Source organism: Chinchilla lanigera, unplaced genomic scaffold (genome assembly GCF_000276665.1).
Source record: "Chinchilla lanigera isolate Chin_1 unplaced genomic scaffold, ChiLan1.0 scaffold00038, whole genome shotgun sequence".
Lineage (NCBI taxonomy): Eukaryota > Metazoa > Chordata > Mammalia > Rodentia > Chinchillidae > Chinchilla > Chinchilla lanigera.
The window spans coordinates 15,433,850-15,455,943 of record NW_004955439.1 but is presented as its reverse complement, the minus strand read 5'-3'; the positions used below and the strand labels follow the sequence as shown (position 1 = coordinate 15,455,943).

Here is a 22,094-nt window from a genome sequence, read left to right as displayed (position 1 = left end):
ATTTTAGATGCAAAGCAGTGAGGAAACGACTGTGAACCCTGGCAGCCCCTCTAGCAGTCCCTCAGTCCTCCCAGCCCCTAATATGCACAGAGGCTGTGAGTTACTATGGACACAGCCACCACCCCACCACTGTTAGGACTGGGCCTGCATCCCCAGATTCGCATGCTGAAACCATAAGCCAGAGTGGCTGGATTCTGACACAGGCCCTCACTAGAGCAATTAGGGTGAAACAAGTAAGGGTGGGTCTTAATTGGATAGGACTAATCTCCTTATAAGAAAAGGAGGAGACACTAGAGCTTGAATGCTCTCTCCACACTCAGGGGAAAGGCCATGTGAGGACACACTGAGGTGGCTGACTGCAAGCCAAGGAATCCAGCTTGTTGGAACCTTGATCTTGAACTTCAAAACCGTGAGACAGCTAGTGTCTGCTGTGTAAGCTTCCAACCCTGCAGTGTTTTGCTACCGAAGCCCTAGCATACTAAGTCAGTCACCAAAGCTAGAGAAGTAAACACGAATTCATTATTATCACAAGTGATAATTTTAAAGGAGCTGACCAGTTTCTGACTGAACCTGACAGACCCTGAGAGTAATTGTAGACATATCACAAAACTACATTTATGTGTCCACTTGCCGTGCTGAGATCTAGTACTGGTACAACTTTTCAAACAGGCTTTTGGATTTGCATGAATCACAAATGTAGCTCACACATGCATAAATTTAAGTGATAGCCCCTTCTTCCCACAGAAACCCTCTAGTTAAGTGAGAGATCTGCTCCATCTCAACTTTTCTTCGGGGTTTGTGCTTGCATGTCTCCTGAGAGGGGTGATCACTACCTGGTGACTCAAAATGGGAGGAGGGCTACAGAACGCCTTGATGAGTTCCCAGGTGGACTTTACCTAGAGAATACTACAGAACTAGCTCTGCCACTTATACTTTTATCTTGGGGCAGAGAAAACAGGAAACCTAAACAGAATTGGCAGCCATCTTCCATTAGGAGCACCCTCAAATGTGGATACCTCTGTTTTTCCTCTGTCCTCAGGAATCAGATGGGAGAGATCCCTGGAAAGACCCACCACTGTCACATACCTGTGGGTGTCCGTGCCGTGAACTCAGGGTCAAAGTGGAAGGTGTCCTCGGGCCTTCCCACTGCGGGTTTGAAAGGTGGCTTGATCTCCTTCCGGTAGAGCTTCTGCAGAGGAAGCAAGACAGGCTCTGGGGAGGCTGAGACGGGCACAGGCAGACCAGAGATCTGCCTGGGAGGGGCTGTGTTATGGGCACCTCCACCTTTACCTACAAGCAGCTCTCCACACCCTGAACCTGTGTGAACGTGCACAGAATGCAGACTATGTCAGTGTGTTCTATTATAAATGTCACACAGGATATACCAGATGTGATAAAGAATACAGTGAATATTTAAAAAGATTTCTTACAGTAAAAGGTACATTTGCACTAATCCCCCTCAAAATACTCTCCTTGGCTTCAAACACATTAATGTCGTTGTTCTTGCTACTTTCTAGAGCAGTTCTGGAAGTCCTTTTTCAGGAGTGGCTCAGTTGTGCTGTCCTGGCTGCCTTGATGTCTTGACTGATTCAAAATGTTTACCTTTTATGGTCAGTTTGATTTTGGGGAAGAGCTGCAGTGGCATGATGCTAGAGCTGATGAATAAAGAGGATGAGGACACATCTTCATGTGTGCCTTTCGGTTACATGGCACTTGGCAGCAGCATTCATTGTATTTTTTATCACACCTCATAAATACGGTAGTGCAAGAGGACTTCCAGAACTGCTTTGAGTGTGGGTCAGGGCAGAGCACCCTGGAAATGGGAGACACTGGCAACCACAACTTGTGGCAGGGCTGGGAAACTGCAGAGGGTCTTGTGCACCTACACCTTTAGCACGCAGTTGTCCTTATCTTGCTGGGGGTGGCGGTGGTCAGGTCATTGGCTAAAAGTACCAATTCCTAGACACTCTGACTAAAGGGTCTGGAGCTCAGCTCTGGAGCCAGGAACTCAACTGGTCAGGCAGGTCTGGATGGCAAAGGCAGTGACGCTAGGTGAAAGCTGCTATGAATGTCTCAGGGAGAAGGGGAAGCAGATTTCATCAACTCATCAGATAATGAAACTGAGGCTAGAATTTAAAGAGTAATTTATTCAAAGCCAAGAATGGGTAGGCACAAAGGGTACCCAGGTCTCCTGATCCTTCCGAAAGCCCCAAGTTCTGGGCCAACGGTCTGAGTGGGGGGCATGGGGATCATAAGGGAAAGGGAGTCAGAGGCAGTGCTGATCCCTGACTTTAGACCCGGGTCACCTGCTCACCTGTGCTAAGCTGGTCAGAGACCAGGGCCAGGCAGCAGAACCACCCAGTCCGGGAGGGCCAGGGACTGGTACCCACGGAGAATTGTGTGGAACTCAGCCTGCGCTCCCGGCCTTTTCCGGCCCTGGGTGAACAGCTTTGTAGGGAGTTAAGTCCTTCCACAAGCCCTTTCCAGACATAGAAAAGAGGCTGCCTCCTGTCACGATGCAGGCACAGGGCAGGAGCAAACCTTTCTAATTTGCACATTCCTTTGGCGAGCTCTGGAACCCTATGGCTGCTTTGTGCCCAGAGCTCTCCTGTCATGCTTCAGCTGGGTTAGCAGGTGAAATCTGTCCTGCTGAAGTAAAGCCACATCTTCTGGAGGGGGGAGAGAAATAAAAGAAAGAAAATAAATAAGAAAGAAAAGAAAGAAAGAAATAAGAGAGGACGAGGAGGAGGCAAGGACGGAGAGAGGGAAAGGGAGGTGAGAGAGAAAGGGAGGGAGTGGAGGGAAAGGTGGAGGCAGGGAGGGCTTTGTTGCAAAGGCAAGCTTCCTACTGTTATAAGAGGGATGTATTTCCATGAAAGATTTCTATTAAAAACAAAGTAAAGCAGACACAAATAGCTGCCACCCATGCATCCAGTTCCAATGAGAAGCATTTGCCTCTGGGAAGGCAGAGCTCAAGTGGGCCGTTTCAGTTTCTTCTCAGGCCCACAGGGACCCTGTTTTGCGAGGGAGATGAAGCTTCACGTGCCTGAGAAAACAATCCCTCAGATCAGTGCTCCCTCCCTCCCTGCTGGCATCTGCATCCAGCGGGCTGTTTGGCAATTTGCAGAGAGACTGGTCATCACCTTGTGCCACCCGGCATCTAGCGGGTAGAGGCCAGAGTGGCCACTGAACCCTACAAAACTCAAGACAGGCCTGCAACAGAGAGCACCTCCCCTGGATGTCAGTGACAGCCACGTGCCCCACCTGGCCTTTCCTTTCCTCCTTTGCCTGCGGTCTGTCCATCTGCAGCACGAAGAAGCAGATGTGGATGTCAGGGTGATCGGGCACTTGTCCTCCCTAGGGTGATCTCCGACATGGGCAAAGGTGGCTGTGTGTCTCTGACCTTTCTCATGACATCTGAGACAGGGGACAAGCTGTCGTTTCATGAGGAAACTGATGGGAGGAAACTTCATAAATTCAGGCTGCCCATGAAAACAAGGTTCATCTCCAGCCAGTCCTACTTGGGCTGGATTCACACCAGGAGGCTCCAAGATTTTGTCCAGAAAGAAAAAGGACTCATTAGAGTCAGAGTCAGAGCCTAGGAAGGGTCCTCTGAGAGCCTCACTTGGTTGAGAATGTTCTACAATGCATCAGGGGGCTGGAGAGAGAGGGTAAACACGTCCCTCTGTCCAGGACGCTGCCTTCACAGCTTGGCACAGGCCCAGCTGTTCACTGTCCGTACTGTCCAGGTTCTTCCTCGCCTCTCCACACCTCTGCAAGCTCGGTACTGGAAGCCACCAGCGGGTCCCACTGAGCAGCCACAGAACCCAGTATTCATGTGGAGCATTTGTGTCCTGGTGATCACATGGCTTTATCAGGCAGTTTGTAAGTATGGGCGTGGGGCCACTCTGTCCTCTGCCCCTGGATGCAGAGCAGCCTCCGCATCCCTCTCCTAAGCTCTCCTAGATGTGTACAGTACATCACCCTCCTAGGGCTCTCCTAGCCAGGTGATCTGCCCTTTGCTTTGTCATCCTGGATGCTTGTTGAGATTTTTAAAGGGGGCTCAGTTTCTTCCTGTTTTAGCATAAATATTCTGGAAGGTGCTAATATCTGTGCTATTACTATATACGCTTTGCTTTTCCCTGTGTTCAAACCTAAAATGGATTGGAAGTGTGTGGTGATCTTTCCTCTGCTTCTGAATGCAAATTACAGCACACACAGCTGAGCTGAGGAGAAAGTGGCAGTGGCATTCTCATAGACTTGGGACTCACAGGGATGTGTGGTAGACATTCTAACCCAGAATCCCCCTCTCTAAGACTCTAGAACAAGACATATCCAACCCAACAGGAATAAAATGGGGCTTTGTGGTTCCAGGCATCAGTTTAAATTACTTTATTTGTCCAAGGATGCTGGATGGCAGAGGTCTAGCAGTGACCTTGAGGCAGAGGTCATACCACACAAACATATGCAAGGAACCTCTAAGCAGGCACATTAGCGTTCTGTTTATACCTAATGAACCTTCAGATAAATAAGAAAAGGACAGAGAGAATGCAAAAAAAAAAAAGGTAACTGGATAGGGGAGGAGGAAACTGGTTCTAATTTGGGGCCACAGACCCTAACATCTGCTTTCTGCAGTTTATATATGCCAATAAGGCAAAGGACACATTTATAGGCTATTCCTGAAACAGTAAGATAAACATATGCAGGTGCAGGAAGGTGGCAGAATGGAAGTAACAGGGCAAATTTAAATGATTTCTAGGGCATCATGGGGGGCAGAGCTTTACCTGCAGTTTATCCCAACTGCAAGGGATTCTACAAAGGCATACAGATTTACAGAACTGCTAAATCAAAGAGTCCTTATTGTGACCTTGAAAGGGTGCTCCCTTGATATAGTTAGCATAGGGACACAGTGATGGAAATCTTTCTCTGGGCATTGGGAGTGGAGATGGGTGTCCAGGCCCCTGACCTGACCCAGTGCCTGAATTCAACTCCTGTGAGGTGCTGGAAATACTCTGCCTGTAGACAGCAAGGCCAGGGTGACCTAGAAGCTCCCACTCTGCTCCTGCCCATGCACATGACAGCCAGGGGCACCAAACCACAAGCTGCAGGTCCCCAAGTGACCTGGGCACATTTCTGAATGCTCTGTACCCAAGTTTCCCCTGGAGTCCCTCACCTCACAGAGTAAGAGCTGCTGATATGCTTGGAAGGGTTCGAAATATAAAAAGACCATAAGTAACTCAGACTAATAATAACAACGATAATAAAAGTAATTGCAATCACACATGGAAAGTGGTTATCCTTGGGGTCTTGGCATGCGCAGTGCTCCGTGAACAAAGAAGCAGAGCAACCAACATCTTCTCCCTGTGACAGTGCACCTGGCACAGCCCTGAGCTCTGCTGGTCTCACCCAGGTCGCTGTGCAAAGGAAGCCACTGGGGACTGGCTGGTGCAGCCTGCACATTACCTTTTATGAAGCTTATTTTAGGTTCACACTAATCCTGTGTTCTTAGCATTGCTTCAGCCACGAAGGAAAAATAAACACAGCTTGTATTTGCTGGACTCCAGCACACCCTGTAAGAGGTTTCCAGTCTATAATTAACTTGTGATTTTTCACTTAGCTGGTCACACGAGAGAGCCTCCGGAAGGCTGCCCCGGAGCATATGTTAATGTGCCGGGCTCAGAAAGCAAGAGCAAAGGCAACACAGTGCAGATGGGCACAGCCCACTTCTCTTGTCAGCAATGTGTTCTGCTCCAGCAGGTCACCCAAGCCCTCAGGGGATGGTTGGTGGATGACAGGTGTTTATTTAAAGAAAAAAATCTGCTGGCAGTTATGGGTTGCTGAAGGCAGCAGAGAGGAAAATAAATATCTTTGTGTTTTCCCAGCTGGGTCCTGAGGCAATAGTCTGGGTGAGGTCCCCTGGCAGTCATCTAATGGCCAAGGAATGACTTCTCCTTCATCACTTCCGAGTGTCAGTATCCCGGGGGGAAGTGTCTGGCATGATGTTGCAGCCAGGAATGAACTGTGGCTGACAACCACAAGGGCACATCTGGACCATAGACTGCTGAACGAAACAGTCCTGAAATACACTCCCATGAGCTTTCTACACAGCGTGTGGCAGTGGGTCCAGGCTGGTTACCAAGACACAGGGGCCGTTACCTTGGCCACAGATGCAAGGACAATGCCCAGACCTTGCCTAGGGAAGGCGTCAGCAGAGGTGGGGAAATCGCTTATCCTGTCTTAGCACGGCCTGCATGGCTACCAAGACCATTAAGACCATGTGGGGCTAATGGTTCTTTCCAAGACCCTGCACAGTCATGCCCATGGTCTTTGTTGAGAATATCTTTCCTGTCCTCCCTGTGCCCTCTCTTGGTGAGTTCTCAGGCCTCTCCTCACCTCTGCTTGGGCCCTTACCCTGTGTACTGCTTCTATGGTAGGTGACAGTCTTCTGGTGCAACAGATTCCCCAGCTATGAGTGACTTCAAGGGGTCCTGAGAGTTCTCCACCTACAGGTGGCTCAGTTTGGACAGAGCTGCTATACAGCCACCAAGCAGCTGCCTCCTCCCCCACCTCTTTCCCTGTATCTGTGAGCTGCTGGGGACTGTGGCATGCAACTTACGTTCCAGTCGATAGTAACAAAGAAAGGGTGACGCTTAATTTCCTCCACTCCATCAATACCGGCGCCTGTCAAAACAATAAAGCAGAGATGGCACATCAGAACAGATCCAAGCTCACCCGTTGTCTCTGACAGTTCCTAATATGGCAGCATGAGGGGTGGGGGTCCGAGAGTGGACCTGTGAGCTCAGGCGGCTCCCACTCTCCTGTGAAGCCCCCGATCAGCATGTGACAAGGAGGGGTGGACAAGAGGTGGTGAAGAGAAGGCAGGTGTGTGGGCCTGATGCTTCCTGCACCAGGCCTGAAAACGCTGGACACCCAAGAGGGGGCAGGTGGCTGTCATGGCTGAAGGCTGTGCCTACTTGAGCTGGCTGCAGTGCAGCCTCAGGTGGAGCCTCTGGGAGCCAGATAAAGCCCAGCAGAGTGGAAAGGGCCCGGGGCAGAGCACCTGGATCTGCTGCTGTGAGGCCCGGATAGGGAAGGGAAAATCCTGTGGGGCAAGGTGGAGTTCTGGCAGGACGGAGCCCAGGGCATTCTGCTCAATATTTTCTTTAAGCAAACTTAAAACTGCTCTAAAAATAAGATCTGTTAACTAAAAGAAAGAAATAACCCTTCAGCTGTCTGAAGTTGGTGCTTTCCCCAGGATGGCAAGGCCAGGGAGAAGCCTGATTCCTCCCTCCTGTGAGTCAGGGAACAGGATAGAGGGGAGAGTGGGCAGGGGTCTGGGTCTCCTGCCAAATCCGGCCCCAAGTGTGGGGAGGCATGGGCCCTACTCTGCACAGGCAGCGCCTCTCCACTGCTCTGGTCAGGCTTCCTCCCAGAGTCCGTCTCCAAGCAGCCTCGCCAATCCCATCCCATGCTGTCCCATGCACGGCTCCCACTGTGTGAGAAACGTAGAGCAGAGAGCCAAGAGCGAAGGACAGCACAAGGGCATCCTGCGATTGGGTGGTGACCTGTCCTTCTCGGGCCTCACTATCTGGTCTGTGATGTTAGGGGACTGACCCTTTCCCCACAGCATGTGGGAGTCACTGGAGATAGAGCCCTGGTGGGCTCCATGGCTCCTGCTCTGTGACCCTTCTATTCCTGCTTATGGGAGGGACATGGACAAGGCCTTTGGAATGAATGCTGTCTATGTGGATGACAGCCCAGGGCCACCTCCCATCTACCCCTTGGAGATTATCTAGGTCTTGTAATTGGAAAGAATTGCTTTGACCAAATGTCCTACAGCATTCTCTGGTCCCTCTCTGCCTAGGGCTGCTTGGATATGAAACATATAGGTGGAGAAGTAGAGAAAGGTCTAGGGACTGAAAATTTCTCTACCCACAAGAACCTGGTGGAGGCAGCAGCACATCTGCTCCTCACTGTGGGGCAGAGACAGCAAATGTGCCTCTGGATTATCTGCCATGTATGAAGTGGCTGCTTCATCGATGAGAAAACTGGGGTAGGAAAAGGTTGGGTACCTTGCTCCAGGGCACATCAGCTATGTGCTGTAGCAATGGGATTTGAAGGTGGATCTGCCAGACTTAGTCGAAGTGTACCTTTCCTGGGACTCCACATTGATCTTCAGATCCTTGGGATCTGGATCTTTCCACAATGGACACCACACTAATGACCTGTCCCCTGATCTACCTATGTGTCTCCCTGTCTCCCCTGTTCTGCCGGAGACCCCAAGACCAGAGGTCAAGGTCAGGCCTGTGCATTCTGAACCCCTTGTAGCCCTTGATGGTGCTCAAAGCCTGCTGAAATAGCTTCCAGGGTGAGCAGCCCAACTTCCCAGGCCATTTCCCCATGGCCATCCCCTGCCTCCTGGGGTGACGACCAGAATTCCAGGTGAAAAAGTCTTCCTGGCGCTGATGGTTGGGTGGGAGGGAAAACATGGCTCCTCTAATGCCAGCCATGCAGCTGGGGGCCTCCTGGTACCTCAGTACCCCATACCCGTACAGTGACTCATGGCCCATGTTTCCTGGAAGTTTCTGCTTCCCACTGCGTACCCATGAATTTAACTCCTTTACCTTGCTTGTCAGTGTGGTCTGCAGAAATGACAAGCACCATGCGAGGGAGATGTGGGCACTGCAGAAGCTGGGTGCTGGGGGTTTTGGGATTACTCAGCCCGCATACTCTTACTTGCCTTCTGTCTTCCTCTGCAGTTAGAATTTGGCACTGTTTGGGTTTTGAGCCCTGAGCAAAAAGAGCTGATGGTGAATGAACACTTTATCGCTCCAACGGAGAGGGGTGGAAGGATGGAAGACCCAGTTCTTCAAAGCCTGCATCAGCCTTGTAAGGACAAATGTGTTTATGGTTCTGGATTTTAGTCTTATTTATCCTCTCCTGAAATGTTTTAAAATAGGTTATTTTGCACTTGGCTCCCCTTTAATGTAGACCAAACAAATCTGAGAAATAGCAGAGAGTGGAGGGCGGGTCAGGGCGGAGGGAAAGTGTGTGTGCTGCGCTCTGAGCCAGAGAGACACGCTGTGGGGTCCTGACCAACACTCCGCTCCGGGAGGGTGCCTGTGACTCCTCTCCACCACAAAACACTGGCAAGACCTGGAGCTCACAGCTGGAGATCCAGAGAACACAGGAGCTGAACATCTCTCTTGTGAGGCTCAGTGATCTCTCATTAACTCCTACAGTGCAGAAGCAAACAGTTCAGTGGGACAGTGGGCTCAAGGACTCAGATTTGATCTCTGCAGCAATAACAATAACAAGGTTCTAATCACTCATGGCCTATTTCCACGTTGAGTGCCCTGGAGCATGTTTGTCTGGACCGGGTCTCCATTTCTACTTAGGTGAAGGGTGGGATGTAGATTTGAGACACTACTCAGTGTGGGGAAGGGTCTCATTCTCTCATCGCCCTGTCTGACCCAGCTCCTCTACTTCACATGATTAATGCAGGAGCCCCCTCATTTCATCGTGGGCTTCTTAATTCTCAGAAAGTAGTCCCCAAAGGTCTTAGTATCTGCCAAGAAGATTTTTGTTATTATTATGTCTGCATGTAGCTCTGGGAAATAGTTGATTTCTTTGCAACGTTCACATTTTTGTTGTTCTTTTAGTCATGCAAAGTCCACCTGGAACTCTTGAGCATTCAGAATGTGCTTGGCTGAGGCCCTCTTCCTGGCACACTGCCTGCTTCCCTGAGTGGCAGATGGGAAATGTCCAGTGTGTCATTCTCCAGGTGATGTCCAGTATTGATTTAAATGTGGGCACCTGTCTGGTTTTTTGTTTCTTAATAATTTATAGGTTATCTACCCATTATTTCTTTAGCTTTTAAAATGTTTTCTGCTCATTTGGAATTTCATCCTCTTGATCTTTACAGTCCTTGCCTACCAGTGGCCTTAGCCTGAAGGGCACGGCAGGGGACAGCCAGGGCTGGTGGGTGTGTGCAGTTCTTCAGATATCCTCAGCCCCACGGCTTCTCAAGGTTTCCCTGGGCTGCATGAGAGTGAACCAGCTCCAGGGAGACGCAGGAGCTGTGCGTACGCCCTCGAGCAAATGGAAGAGGTTGGCTTATAATGTGAGTTTGCAGCACTGCTCATGGAAACCCAGATGAGCCTTCGGCAGCCAGGATGGACAACATTTGACATAAAGGCTGCACATCTGCTAGAGCTCACTGCAGGGCGGGAAACAGGAGATATAGAACCCCGCCCCCCAGCAGTGTGAGGGCCGTGAAGAAAACATGATTCCATTAGTTGATGGCTGTTTACTTGCTGTGCTATTTTTGTGTTCATCAGCATATTTAATTCCTTCCTAGCCTTTGACTGGAGTCACCTGGGAGAAACACCCAAGAGTTCCTGGGTAAAGCCATAGATCCTTACCAGGTGTGAGCTAGAAAGCTCTCGGCTTTGAGAAGAAAGGTAGGGAAGCAGATTCAGTAGTTTTATGCTCCCTGTAACTCTTCCTGTCCTGTAGGAAAGTCAGGAGAGGAAAAAATGTAGCTTTGAAAACCAGCTGTCCTAGTACCTGTCACACTGTGGTTAGAAATTGATATGGCATAAACTCCTGTCAGAAGAGGCTTTACTCAAGTCAGGATGCAGTGAACCATACTCCACCTGGCCCAGCCCTCACAGCTGGTCACAAACCTGCTCCTCGGGCTGGGGCCGGCTATCACCTGGGTCCAAAGGCAGTGAAGTCTGATGTGCCCTGCTTTTGCAAAGCGTAACCCAGAACCTTTCTCAGTCTGCCTCACTGGGGAACCATGTGGTGACTGCGCCCCGGCTTCCGTCTTGCTTTTCCTTTATACTACTCTGAAATTCCTGGATTTGCAAATTATATACAGTCACAGAATGCTGGGCTGGGAGGGACCTTGAGGTAAGGGACCTGAAAGCTATCCAGGGGCAAAGAATTCCAATGGACTTAGCCGTGGAACATGCCTGCTCCTCAGCCCAGACCTGTTTACTCTGCACAGCTATACCTGAGCAACTGTTCTGGAGGAGGCTGATGTGCCCCTGCCTGAATCCTCCAGCCAGTTCTTCTCCTTTTTGCCTGGAAATCCCAGGCACCCACAGACAGATGTGCCATTCTTTTCTCCTCTTTTCTCTTCTCTTCTCTTCTCTTCTCTTCTCTTCTCTTCTCTTCTCTTCTCTTTTCTCTTCTCTTCTCTTCTTTCTTCTCTTCTACCCTCTTCCACTCCCAGCAGTACTGGGAGTTGAACCTTAGCCCTGAGCTCCATCTCCAGCCCTTTTTTTTTGTATTTTTGAGACAGGGTCTTGCTAAGTCCCTAAATTTCCCAGGCTGGGCTCAAATTTGTGATCCTTTAGCCTCAGCCTCCTAGAGTGCTAGAATTACAGATATGTGCCACCACGAATGGCTGTGTGTACCTTTGTTTGCCTTTGTGACTTTGCATAGAATGCTTCTTGGACCTGAAATGCCTCCCACCCTCAGCACACTGCACATACTCTTAGAGCAACCTGTGCATTCCCATGGAGCAGCCCTGCCACCCTGCTGTTCTGGGGTTCTGCACTCTCTTGTATCTATGATCATCTCACAATGTGTAATAAGCAAATGCGTGGTGAAGACCTTTCATTGAAGTGCTGCCTATCCCACCATGGCCTGGACATGACCACAGATTGCCTCCACCCTAACTCGGGAGGTGAAAAGGGCCAGCACTCTTCTTAAAAGAGAGGGAGGGGGATAAATGATCACACAGCACTGTACAAGGCTAGGGTACAGGGCGCAGGCTTTGAATGCAAGAGGCCCTGTGTCCAATTCCCAGTACAGGAGAAAAAGTACAAAAGATTGTCATGAATGGTTCTTCCAGAGGCAGGGAGGTCTTTAGGTAAAAACCTTCACGGGATGTTTTGGCTTTCAGAAATACAATTTTATATCCTTAAGATTATGATGATACAGTTATCTTTCATCTCATATTTTTCTAAACCTTGATATTCTCTTCACCTAACTGCTCTACAAAAGGCTAACTCTGCATATTATTCAATGAAAACAAATAAATTGAGATTTTTATACAATTCATTAAATCCAACTAATGTGAAATTTCAAGGAGTTCTCTGCAGGGGAAGAGAGGGAAATTATATCTTCAGCATAAATTAAAGTAAAATAGAATCAACTTGTGAATTAAAGATAGCACATTTTTCAAGCCTGACAGGCAAGTGCAAGAACTCCTTTGAGAAATATAAGCTACGCAGGGGAGTGTTCTAGAAAAACCTCTCAATTTCCAATTAAGAGTTGGAAGCACTGGAGGGAACCTTTGTTGCAGAATTAGAAATAATGCTTAGTTACCAATGCTTAGCTCTAATTTATGGCTTCTTAACATCTGACATTGGTCTAGAATCCAGCCAAAGCCCCCTCTGCAGTAGAACTGATGGATCTTACAATATATGCTTCAGGGTGAAGGTCCTGCTCTGAGTTCTCTGATGAGAACATGAATCTTGACTCTGTCTGATCCGCTGTTCTTGAGACACACATGCACCAGGATCCTGACAACCCATGCATTTCCTCATTTCCCTTAGGTTGTCACTGGAAATTCTGCAGTTCCAGAAGCCAGACCTGCCTGTCCAAGGTGACTGTCATGGTTGGGAGTCCCCATGGCTCTCCGGGATGTGTTCTGTTCAGTGTGGCCCTGTGGGACGGGGAGGACGTTTTCCCAGAACACTGCGCACAGGACCGGCGGAGAGGGCCAGTGCCGCGCTCCCTCTCCCCGTGCTCAGAGGAAGGAGATGGTCTTGTAATAGTTGACTTTTTTTTTTTTGCCTTAGGAATCCAGAGCTAGGAGAAGTGGTGGAGCTGCAGGATGATTAGGCGGCAGCTTGGCCTTGCTGTGGCTGTGGCCTTGGCCAGTTTCAGGCATCAGTGACTACACAGGCTGACTCGGAATGATTTGTCTTTAGAGGAGGAAAGTAGAGAATCAGAAATGTTTTTCATGAATCCCAGTTTCAGTAGCGAAACTCTGTGTGGTGGGAGGGAGACGGAGTCGTGCTGTGGGAGGTCCGGTCACATCTTCTCACTGCCCCTCAAGGGCAGGGCAGAGATTTAAAGTCACTCTGCAGGTTGTTACCACTGCAGGGACACATTAGGGTAACATTTTAAATTAGTTATCAGCCCAAAGGGAGCATCCTTAGCAAAGATGGCTGCACCAGCCCTGACACTTTTAGCGCAGAGTCCCCATCTTTGCCTGGCAAGGAGATGGGAGAAGCTGGATGTAACGCAGTGCTCACTTCTCCGGGTCACATGACTGCAGGGACGAGAGGGGGCTTGGATGTGGGCAGGTCTGCTGCGGCTGGCACAAGTGTCAGTGCAGGGATATGCCTCTTCTCTTCTCTTCTCTCTGCAGGGACGAGAGGGGGCTTGGATGTGGGCAGGTCTGCTGCGGCTGGCACAAGTGTCACTGCAGGGATATGCCTGGGACGCCCATGGCGGGAGGGGAATGCACAGGGCCCAGGCTGTCGAAACTCGGCGGGTTTGCAGGACTGTCCACTTGATTGTTTCTCTGGGTGACTGTCCCCAGCGGGTGTAGCCTGGGCCTCAGAGCGTGCAGACAATCTGGCCACTGTGGGCATGGGCAGAGGCCCATGGGGTGGGCACCATGCTTTCCACATGTGCCCCTACAGCAAGGCAGAGAAGTTCCTGCAGCCCTGGGACGCCAGCAGGGAGGAGGGCATCTATCCTCTCCTCATTCAGTCTCAAAGGGTCAGGAACACGACACTCAGGGGCCCAAATCCTTTTCCAGGAGTCTGAGCACAGTGAGCAACACATCCTTGCCGAGTAAGGAACCTGCATTGCTCTTCCCGAAGCCCCCAGAAAGGAGTTCCTGGGGAAGCAAGGGCGGATGGAGACCCTCCCACTGCTAAGGTTCTCCCTTTGCTCTCAGAGGTCTAGGGGGCCGGCGGGCTCACGCTGAAGTCTGCTGCAGCAGTTTCACAATGCTGGCTGGTGGGAGGGGTCAAGGGAGGCGGCGGATGAGACTGTTGGGAAGGTGTGAAATGCCCACCAGCTGAGAGTGTGACAGTCACGAGGGAAGCACCGTGCAGGGAGAACACCAGGGGAGCACAGGGAAGAGAGCACTGTCCACGCAGATGCCTGCGTGCGCTGCACCGTGGGTGTGACTCTCCCTTGTCTCTTCTGCTTTCTCTGGACAAGAACTCGGAGGGTGACAAGGAGGAACGCTGACAGCTGGCCTCCACCCTGGGACCCAGCCTGTCGGGATCAGGAGGCTGGGGGCACCCTCGAGAACACTCACAGGCTTCATTCACTCCAGTTCCTTTAGTGCTGGTAGGGGCTCGGCGTGACCCATGAGCCAAGGTGTACAGGTGACCTGACACTGCCTCTGCCTTCTTGGTGTTCACCACTCCAGCATGTCTGGCTGACCAGTGGTTGCTAATGAACCCTCAAATCCAGCCTTCTTTTCCACTTGTTTTCCTGACTTTCTTGTAGCTAGAAGTGCCAGGTGACAATTTTAGCCAGTAAGAAGTATAGGAAGTCTCAGAGGCTTCCTAACAAACTTTACTTTCCTGATGAGAATGCAACTATCTGCATCCATTTCCTTCTTTTCCCTCCTTCAATACGGATGTGATGCCTGGAGCTGTTGCAGTTATTTTGTGATCATAAGACATCAAGCATGAAGATAAAAAGGTCATTACTGGGCTGCGGATGGTAAACTAAAAAGATAGCTTTTGATAACAATTGTCCAGCTGCCCAACGAATGTCTACAACTCATCCACCATCACATGATATTTTTAATATGAGAAAAATAAGCTACAGTTTGAAAAACTAAATTGAATTTAAAAATTTTAAATTATTAAAAAAATTCTGCTCTTTGTAGTTAAAAGCAATTCTTACAGATACACCTCTTTTTATAAGTGAATCCTGTGACTTTCTCTTTTTATCCCCTTTACAGTGTCACCGTGAAGACTGAAATATAGAATGACAGCACCAGCATAGTCTCCATGAATATTATTATCCTTGTCCCAGAGAGGAGCCCAAAGCTCGGGAAACACAATGGCTTGTTTACCTGGCTCAGTAGCAGCTGTCCGGACGCAGGTCTCAGAGGCTGCCAACCATCCTCCTCACCACCCCCGTATCAGCATCCCACGGTCACACTGGATGTGGCCACACTCATGCTGGATAGTACAGACTGCTTGCAAAGGAGCAGCCCAGAATCACAGCCAAGGTGCAACTGGTTGGGACCATCGTAAGAAGAGGGGTGGACCAGGGCTCTAGGCCACGAGTGGCCTGCAGGGCTGTGGAGATGGACGCAAACGACAGGCAGAGATGTCCACGTGCACTTTGTGGAGGCTCATAGTGTTCTCAATCAGCGCATTCTGGCTGGGTTGGGATCTGCTGAGCTGGGAGGTGGGTCCCTGATGGCAAGTCCGGGCTGCTGGCCTAGGGAGGTCATCTCAGGGCTGCTTTGACACCCACGGAGACCTAGCAGAAGTTAGCCATTTTACTCCTGACCTGCATGTCAAATCAGAAGTGAGCCGCTAGGATTCCTGAGGGGACACAGAGACAAGTCCTAGAGTTCTGCAGTGACTGGTTATCATCTAATTTATGTCTGGTTCAAAGTGCACGCTCACAGGAAAGATGCTCAGGGTTAGGAAAGATGGTGTTTCCTGTCTCCACCTCCTCAGGCAGTGTGGCGAGGCAGCCAGTTGCCTGGCCAGGCTAAACTCGAATTGAGATCTGCAGTGAGACCACAGCTCCAGCGCATAGGGTCAGATGGGGTCCTGTGGCCCCATGCTGCTCTGCGCACCACCCGCTGCCTGGGTGCTGACCTGCAGCAGGCCCGGAGCTGGCAGGGACTCCATCCCCGAAGGAGCACTGAGAGACTGTGCTTGTCACTGCTGGGAATCTGGGAGCAAGCACAGGGAACCCCCAAACACAGTTCATGGTGCAGACAGCAGAGCAGTGGGTACTGCCGGCCTCACAGATGTAAGGTGATGTTGCCCGGCAGTGGCGACACGAGGCATTAATCTCACCAGGAGAGTCATGACGAGGCCTTGGGTTGAGGGGTCCTCAGGTAAGGCCTTGGGCCCTGCCTGGTATTTGGTATTTCCCCCAGGAACAATACCTCAGGGGTTCTGCTGAGTCCACACAGTTCCACTGCACTGTGAATCTAGTACACACAGCCTCGGGGCTACTGCGCACACTTCAGTCATGAGCACGCGTCAATGCCCCCAGCCTGGAGCTCCCACGGGGGCCGCCTTGTAAAAGGCTCACACTGTCCCACCAGCTGGTGTGAATTATGCGCACCACACTGGACAACCATCCTCATCACAGACACAGCCATGATGCCACATTTGGGGCTTTGGGTGGCTCAGGCCAGGGCCCCGCCCATCCCCACCACAGCTGACTTCCTCTCTCTGCATCCAGGGTTCGCCTCTGGGTACCTCCCTGTCAGGTCCCAGCAGTCCTCCTTACCAGGAGACCTGCTAGTGCTGTCCAGAGACATCCCAGAGTCACAAGTTGGTAGGGAGGCGTTGCCACTGGCCCTTGTGGCTAGAAATCAGAATGACTAGAGTAGATGCTGAAGGAATCTGACTGCTGCCGCCATCCTGGCCCAAACAGCTGCACGGAGTGACTCATACTATTATCAGTCCTGCTATCCCAGCGACTCATATCACTATCCTCCCTGCTACTGATAGCAACTCATATCACTATTCATTCCTGCTACTGCTAACAACCACTGCATTCCCACATCCCCAAGCCTCCTCCTGGGCAAGTATCTTTGGCAGGTAGCCAAGACCCGGCCTCCGGTCACCGAACTCCCTTCCCTCCCTCCTGACCCTGTAAAATACCCCACAGCCTGTACGAGAGATACAGGCCTGGTCTCTAGTGCCAGAGCAGTCACTCTCAGGTTTGTTCTGAGATAAACCTGTCCTGCTGAGCTCACATCTCTGGTTTTTTTCTCTTTCTTTCCCTAATAGGTATGTCACTGAGAAGCTTGTAAAGTAGAAGTTTTAAATTCTCAGTTACATGCAACTGTCATTAAAGGTAACTGTGGAGAAACTTTATAAAGGTTATTTTGAAAATAAGCCAGCGGGAAAGAATAATTACATGAAAGATAAAACCTGGATTGTAGTTTGAATGTTCATATATTTAATCATCAGAGATTAACACTAGTAATTCATAAAAATGTAAATTTATGTGAATTAGTCAATATTTTACATGCATAAATATTGCTGAAAATGGTTTAACTGCCCTTTTTCCTAAGGTCACAAAGTTGTTGCACATAAATAATCTTTCATGTGGTGAAATGTTCCAAGGGAGTAGAATGGTGCTTTTAATATTAGTCTTATTTTTAATAATGGAAGAATAATAAATTAATGCAAAAGTTCTCTGAAATTAAAACTAGTATGTGAAAGAAATTTAATGGGGTCGGGCCAGGAACAGAAGAAAATCTAATAAATTTTTTGTGAAATGGAATATTTCCTGATTTAACTTCTGTCTTCCTTTCTTAATTGTCTTGCATCTATGAGGTTAGAGTTAAAAGAGCAGTAATTAATTTGTTGTTTACATTTATTTGTGTAATAATGCAACCTGTGCTCATACAGCCCTGTGACTGAATCAGTGGACCTGACCCAGGACATCTTAGAGCCGGGCCAAGATCTCCCAGGCCAAGTAGGCACCCTCCATAAATGGTCAGCAGAAGAGAAAGAGAATCAGAGCTTAGTTAATGCTAAGGTAGGCCTGGGTTCCAATAGCTATTGAGTTTCTTAAGAGGCAAGAAAGTAGCAGTGGCTTTTCAGTGGTTCTACCCTTAGTTTATGGAGTCCCAAACGTGAGGGAAGTGAAATCAGGGGAGAAAGTACCATCATTTTGTGTGAAACCCAAACTGTTTTCCTTTGGGAAACAGTTCACAATGCTTTGGTGAGACTATGTGTTTAGGAAATCACGACTGACCTGGTGACCTGGGAGCTCAGATAGTACATGAAAGTATTTCCACCCCTGCCCAGGACCCATCTGTGTGCAGTGATCTTAGTTAGGCAAAGTGTGAGAGTCGAGGTGGAGCTAAGGCAGCTCCTTCATGTCCCCTGGGTCTGGGGTGGGATGCCACATCCCCCAGGGAGGGGAATCACAAGCTCTTACCCAGTCGGTTGCAGGGGTTCCTCTTGAAAAGGGCTCTCAGCAAGCTCTGGGCCTCCACGCTAAGGAACTGTGGCATCCCCAGCTTGGCTCTGAAAAACAAGCACACTCAGGGTAAGAATGAGCCGCTGAGGGATGCAGGTTTCTTCACTTCTCTAAGGACCTGCTCATTCAGCACTAGCAGAGCCCAGAATCACCCAGGGCTGCAATGCCCAAACTTTGGCCTTAGAGCTCTTCTGCGCTTTAAAATTGTTCAAAGATACTGAAGAGCTTTTGACTATGTGGCTTGCAGCTATGATATTTATTATATTAGAAGTTGAGAGTATAAAACCTTTACAATTATAATTTAATAATTCATTTAAAGTATAATCAAAAGATTAAAACAGCAATAATGACCCCATTAGCATAAATAACATTTTTAATGGAAATCGGCTAAAGATCCTAAAATCAAGACAAAAATGCATTCAGCAGCCAGGGGCATCGTCTGTGCTCAGGTGAGTCTCTTCCTGGCTCTCTGAGGACAACTGCACTCTCACGTGCCTCTATACCAGGTCACTGCAGCACTGTGAGGGACACCTGGGAAAGGAGGACTCTGCAGGGCCAAGGAGACTCTTGGTGACGGGCTCCCTGGCCCATCTTGAGGACACAGGCACAAACCTTGGAGTCTACCCTCAGAAACCCCACCACTCCCTGGTGACTGGCATGAGTCTAACCTGGGCATGCTGGAGGGATTGTTCCAGCTGTAAAAAAGACTAAAGACTGTGCTCCCCTTCACAATCCCAGTGAGCAGAGGCGGTCATCTCAAGAATCATGGCCACAGTCAAAGGCATCCCACAGTAAAGCCACTTGCTAGAAAACTAATTAAATAAAAAGACAGCACCCTGGCTTTGCTCATAGGCCCCAGCTTTCGGATTTCCCCCATCCGTCTCTCATTCCCTGTAAAGGAGGACTGAATTTACAAAAACTTCACTGGCAGCTTCTTAGGGGCCTCTTATTTTACAAAAGCTACATGACCAATTGCAGCAGACTCCTTGCTGCTGTCAAAAGGACAGCTTTACAAGTTTCTCCCTCAAGTGGTACTAATTCTGCTGCCTTGCTCTACAGAGACAAACTGACTTGGAGTCCTGGCCACCTTGCTTCTTGCCCTTCTCTGACACTCATGCCCAGTTCACATCTGAGATGTTGTGCCCAGGTGGCTCTGAGAACCCTGTCTACACGGATGAGAAACCATTTCCTTCAGGCCCATGACGAGTGGTGAAAACTTGCACTCTGAGGTGGCTGCTCCACTCACTTGAGGATGAGGGCCATGGTCTCCTTCCGGTCCTTCCCCTGAAATGGCAGGGATCCAGTGAGCATCTCGAACTGCAGAGCAACACAGAACAGGGTAAGTTTGTGTCTTCCTCCCAAATCCCAGCATCTGCTGGCCTCTGCAGGACACATCACCAGAAAACCATGGTCTCTGGAGTTCACACAGGGAACAGGTAAACTGTATGGGACTTGGGGCCCCACCTTCTCTGCTGGGGGCTAGGGAGTGGCTCCACCAGTATCTGAAGAAGAAGGAAGAAGGAAGAGGCAGTGTTCGCCCTGATTATAGAGCCCCTGAATACCATCTGATAGACAACATACCGCTGACATCCCCCAGAAGCAGTCAGTGCACACTGGCCAGGAGAGAGCCAGAGGCAAGGGAGGACCGAAGGCAGCCATTGCCGAACAGGGGTTTCCTGCTCTCACCAGCTGCCCTCAGCAAAACCAGGGTTGATTCCATGGAGGTGGCAGCCTGGAATCTCACTGTCTGAGAACACGCACATCTGACCCCTCCTGGTGCAGGAACCAGGGGAGTCACCACAAGAAGTCCCTTTCACATACATAGAACCCTGATTCTACAGAAATGTGCAAGGCATGTACCCTGCTCTGTCCTTCATGAGAAGGAAGCCTCAAGCAGGTGTTTACACAGTCCTATTAAATCTGCTCGAGTCTTGACATTTTATCGCATATGTCTCAGTCCCTTTGCAATTTACCCACTAGCATTTTCCCCTTGCATTATAAAAATACTGGGAAATGCATGAAAGCAGAAGGACTAAAATCATCACCCTGCTCCTATTAAAGATATGCATGACCCTTTGTTAGCTCCTTCTAGTACTTTATTGAAGATGCTTTGTCTGTTTTATTTTGTTTATTTTTTAAAACCATAAATAAGGCTTTGTGCACTAATTGTTCACAGAGTAATAGAAAACTTTCTGCACTTAGAAAAATCTGTGCAATATCATTTCATATGTGAACATACCCACATAAGCAGTGCATCTACTGTTGGAACTTCTACTTAGGATGTTCCCAATTTCCAGCTTGTAAGAAGCATACATACAAATTTTCCTAAGATTTGGAGGTATCCATGTGATAGGATATCAGGAATAAAACTATAAGCTTAAAGAAACAATACAGTTAAATTTTTATTAATATTACTCATGTGATTTCTGAAAACAAAAATTTAAAACACATTCCTGGAAGTTTAGGAACTTGAGGCCCATTCCATCTCATGAAACCTGCTGTCCACACAGAGCCACAGGCTGCAGGTAATCATGTATGCATAAGGAAAGTCCAGAGGAAAATTTAAAAATAGGCAAACATAATTAAATTGAAAGGCTAGAACGTGCCTACTTACAGATGATAAAATCTCTTTATCTGATAAAATCGGACAAACATTTTAAAGCTGATTATATAAATAACAATCTCTCTTCAAATAGGGTCATGTTAGCAAAGGGAAATCTCTGCTTTGGTCCTTCCCTGCTTCTGCTCTCTCGTTCTGTCTTTCGTGCAGTCTACTACCAGCATTCACAAAATCCCACTTCCTAGGAGGAGGCTCTGGCTACACGGAACAAGAGGGCTGCCCCTCCACACTTGCTGTTTATCCCTTGCTGCACAAAGCTGGCCACATCCTGAGACCTGCACGTCATCAGCTGCTGGTGACTGCTGGACTAGTATGTCCCATATGTGCTGACTATTATGAGCCTCTCATAATGCTCAGGGTCCCTGTTTTTTGAATTCTCCCCCACTCGCTTTCCTCCGTCCATGTGGTTCTTTCTTCTGTGACGAGGCCACATGGGAAGACTCCACCTCTATGAACCCCCAGGACACAGGCACACGTGGGCACTTAGTAAGTATTCGCCATGTTGAATGTGATGTGAAATGCTGACAATGACAAGTTATTTTTGCGGCCTCCACAAGTCTGGGCACTTTGGCTTTATTTCCAGCCCCCCTCAGGGCCCCCACAGAGAGGGATCGTTTCCGTACTATTGTTCTGAATGGAGCTTCTGGGGAACGTTTCAGTCTGGAAGTATCTTATTAACTCAGGATGTAACTGATGAGCAGCGTGCGACACCATGCGTGGTGAGACTTTTGCTCTGGTGTTGGCCGACAAAGCCATCTAGGGCAAATTGGTTAAAGCTGTGGTTTACCCTGAGGCTCCACCCCGAAGCACACAGGCTTTGGGGGAATGCCCCAAGTGACTCATGCACAAATCAGCACCAAGGCCAGGCTGTGGAAACCTACAGAGGGACTTTGACCAGATCCAGACCCAGCTTCACTGGAGTAGCTATGATGCTTCTAGGAAAAGGAATAATTTGATATTTCTTAAGTGGTGGTTCTCAGACTCCAGGGGACATTTTTGAAGTTGGGAAACATTTTTGATTTTCATGGCTGGAGGTGAGTGTGATATGTGCATCTAATCTGGGAAGGAAGGGGCAGGGAGGCTGCTAAATATCCTACAATGTACAGGACGTCCTACAGCAAAGAGCTTTTCAGCCCACACCTAGACACGGCTGGGGTGAAGTCTTGCCTCAAAAGATGCCTGATAAACCCCCAGGCAATGGCCAATCTGGGTTCAGGCATGACCCACCCAAGTCGCCCAGAGAAGGCTGGGGACAGCTGAATGAGGAGATTCTCCAGAAGAAAGA

At 49.2% G+C, this 22,094-nt stretch overlaps 1 protein-coding gene across 3 annotated transcripts in view; it reads right to left on the bottom strand.

Moving 5' to 3' along the window:
* Positions 1-22,094, bottom strand: part of Rps6ka2 (ribosomal protein S6 kinase, 90kDa, polypeptide 2) — a 276,424-nt gene that overhangs the window by 31,362 nt on the left and 222,968 nt on the right. For all 3 annotated transcript variants that reach the window (XM_013517373.1, XM_005390652.2, XM_005390650.2), the window contains 4 exons: positions 19,436-19,506; positions 18,148-18,236; positions 6,617-6,681; positions 1,087-1,189 (listed from right to left, as the gene is read on the bottom strand). In XM_013517373.1, the coding sequence (XP_013372827.1) occupies positions 1,087-1,189; positions 6,617-6,681; positions 18,148-18,236; positions 19,436-19,506 (328 nt within the window). The remainder of the gene's footprint in view (positions 1-1,086; positions 1,190-6,616; positions 6,682-18,147; positions 18,237-19,435; positions 19,507-22,094) is intronic.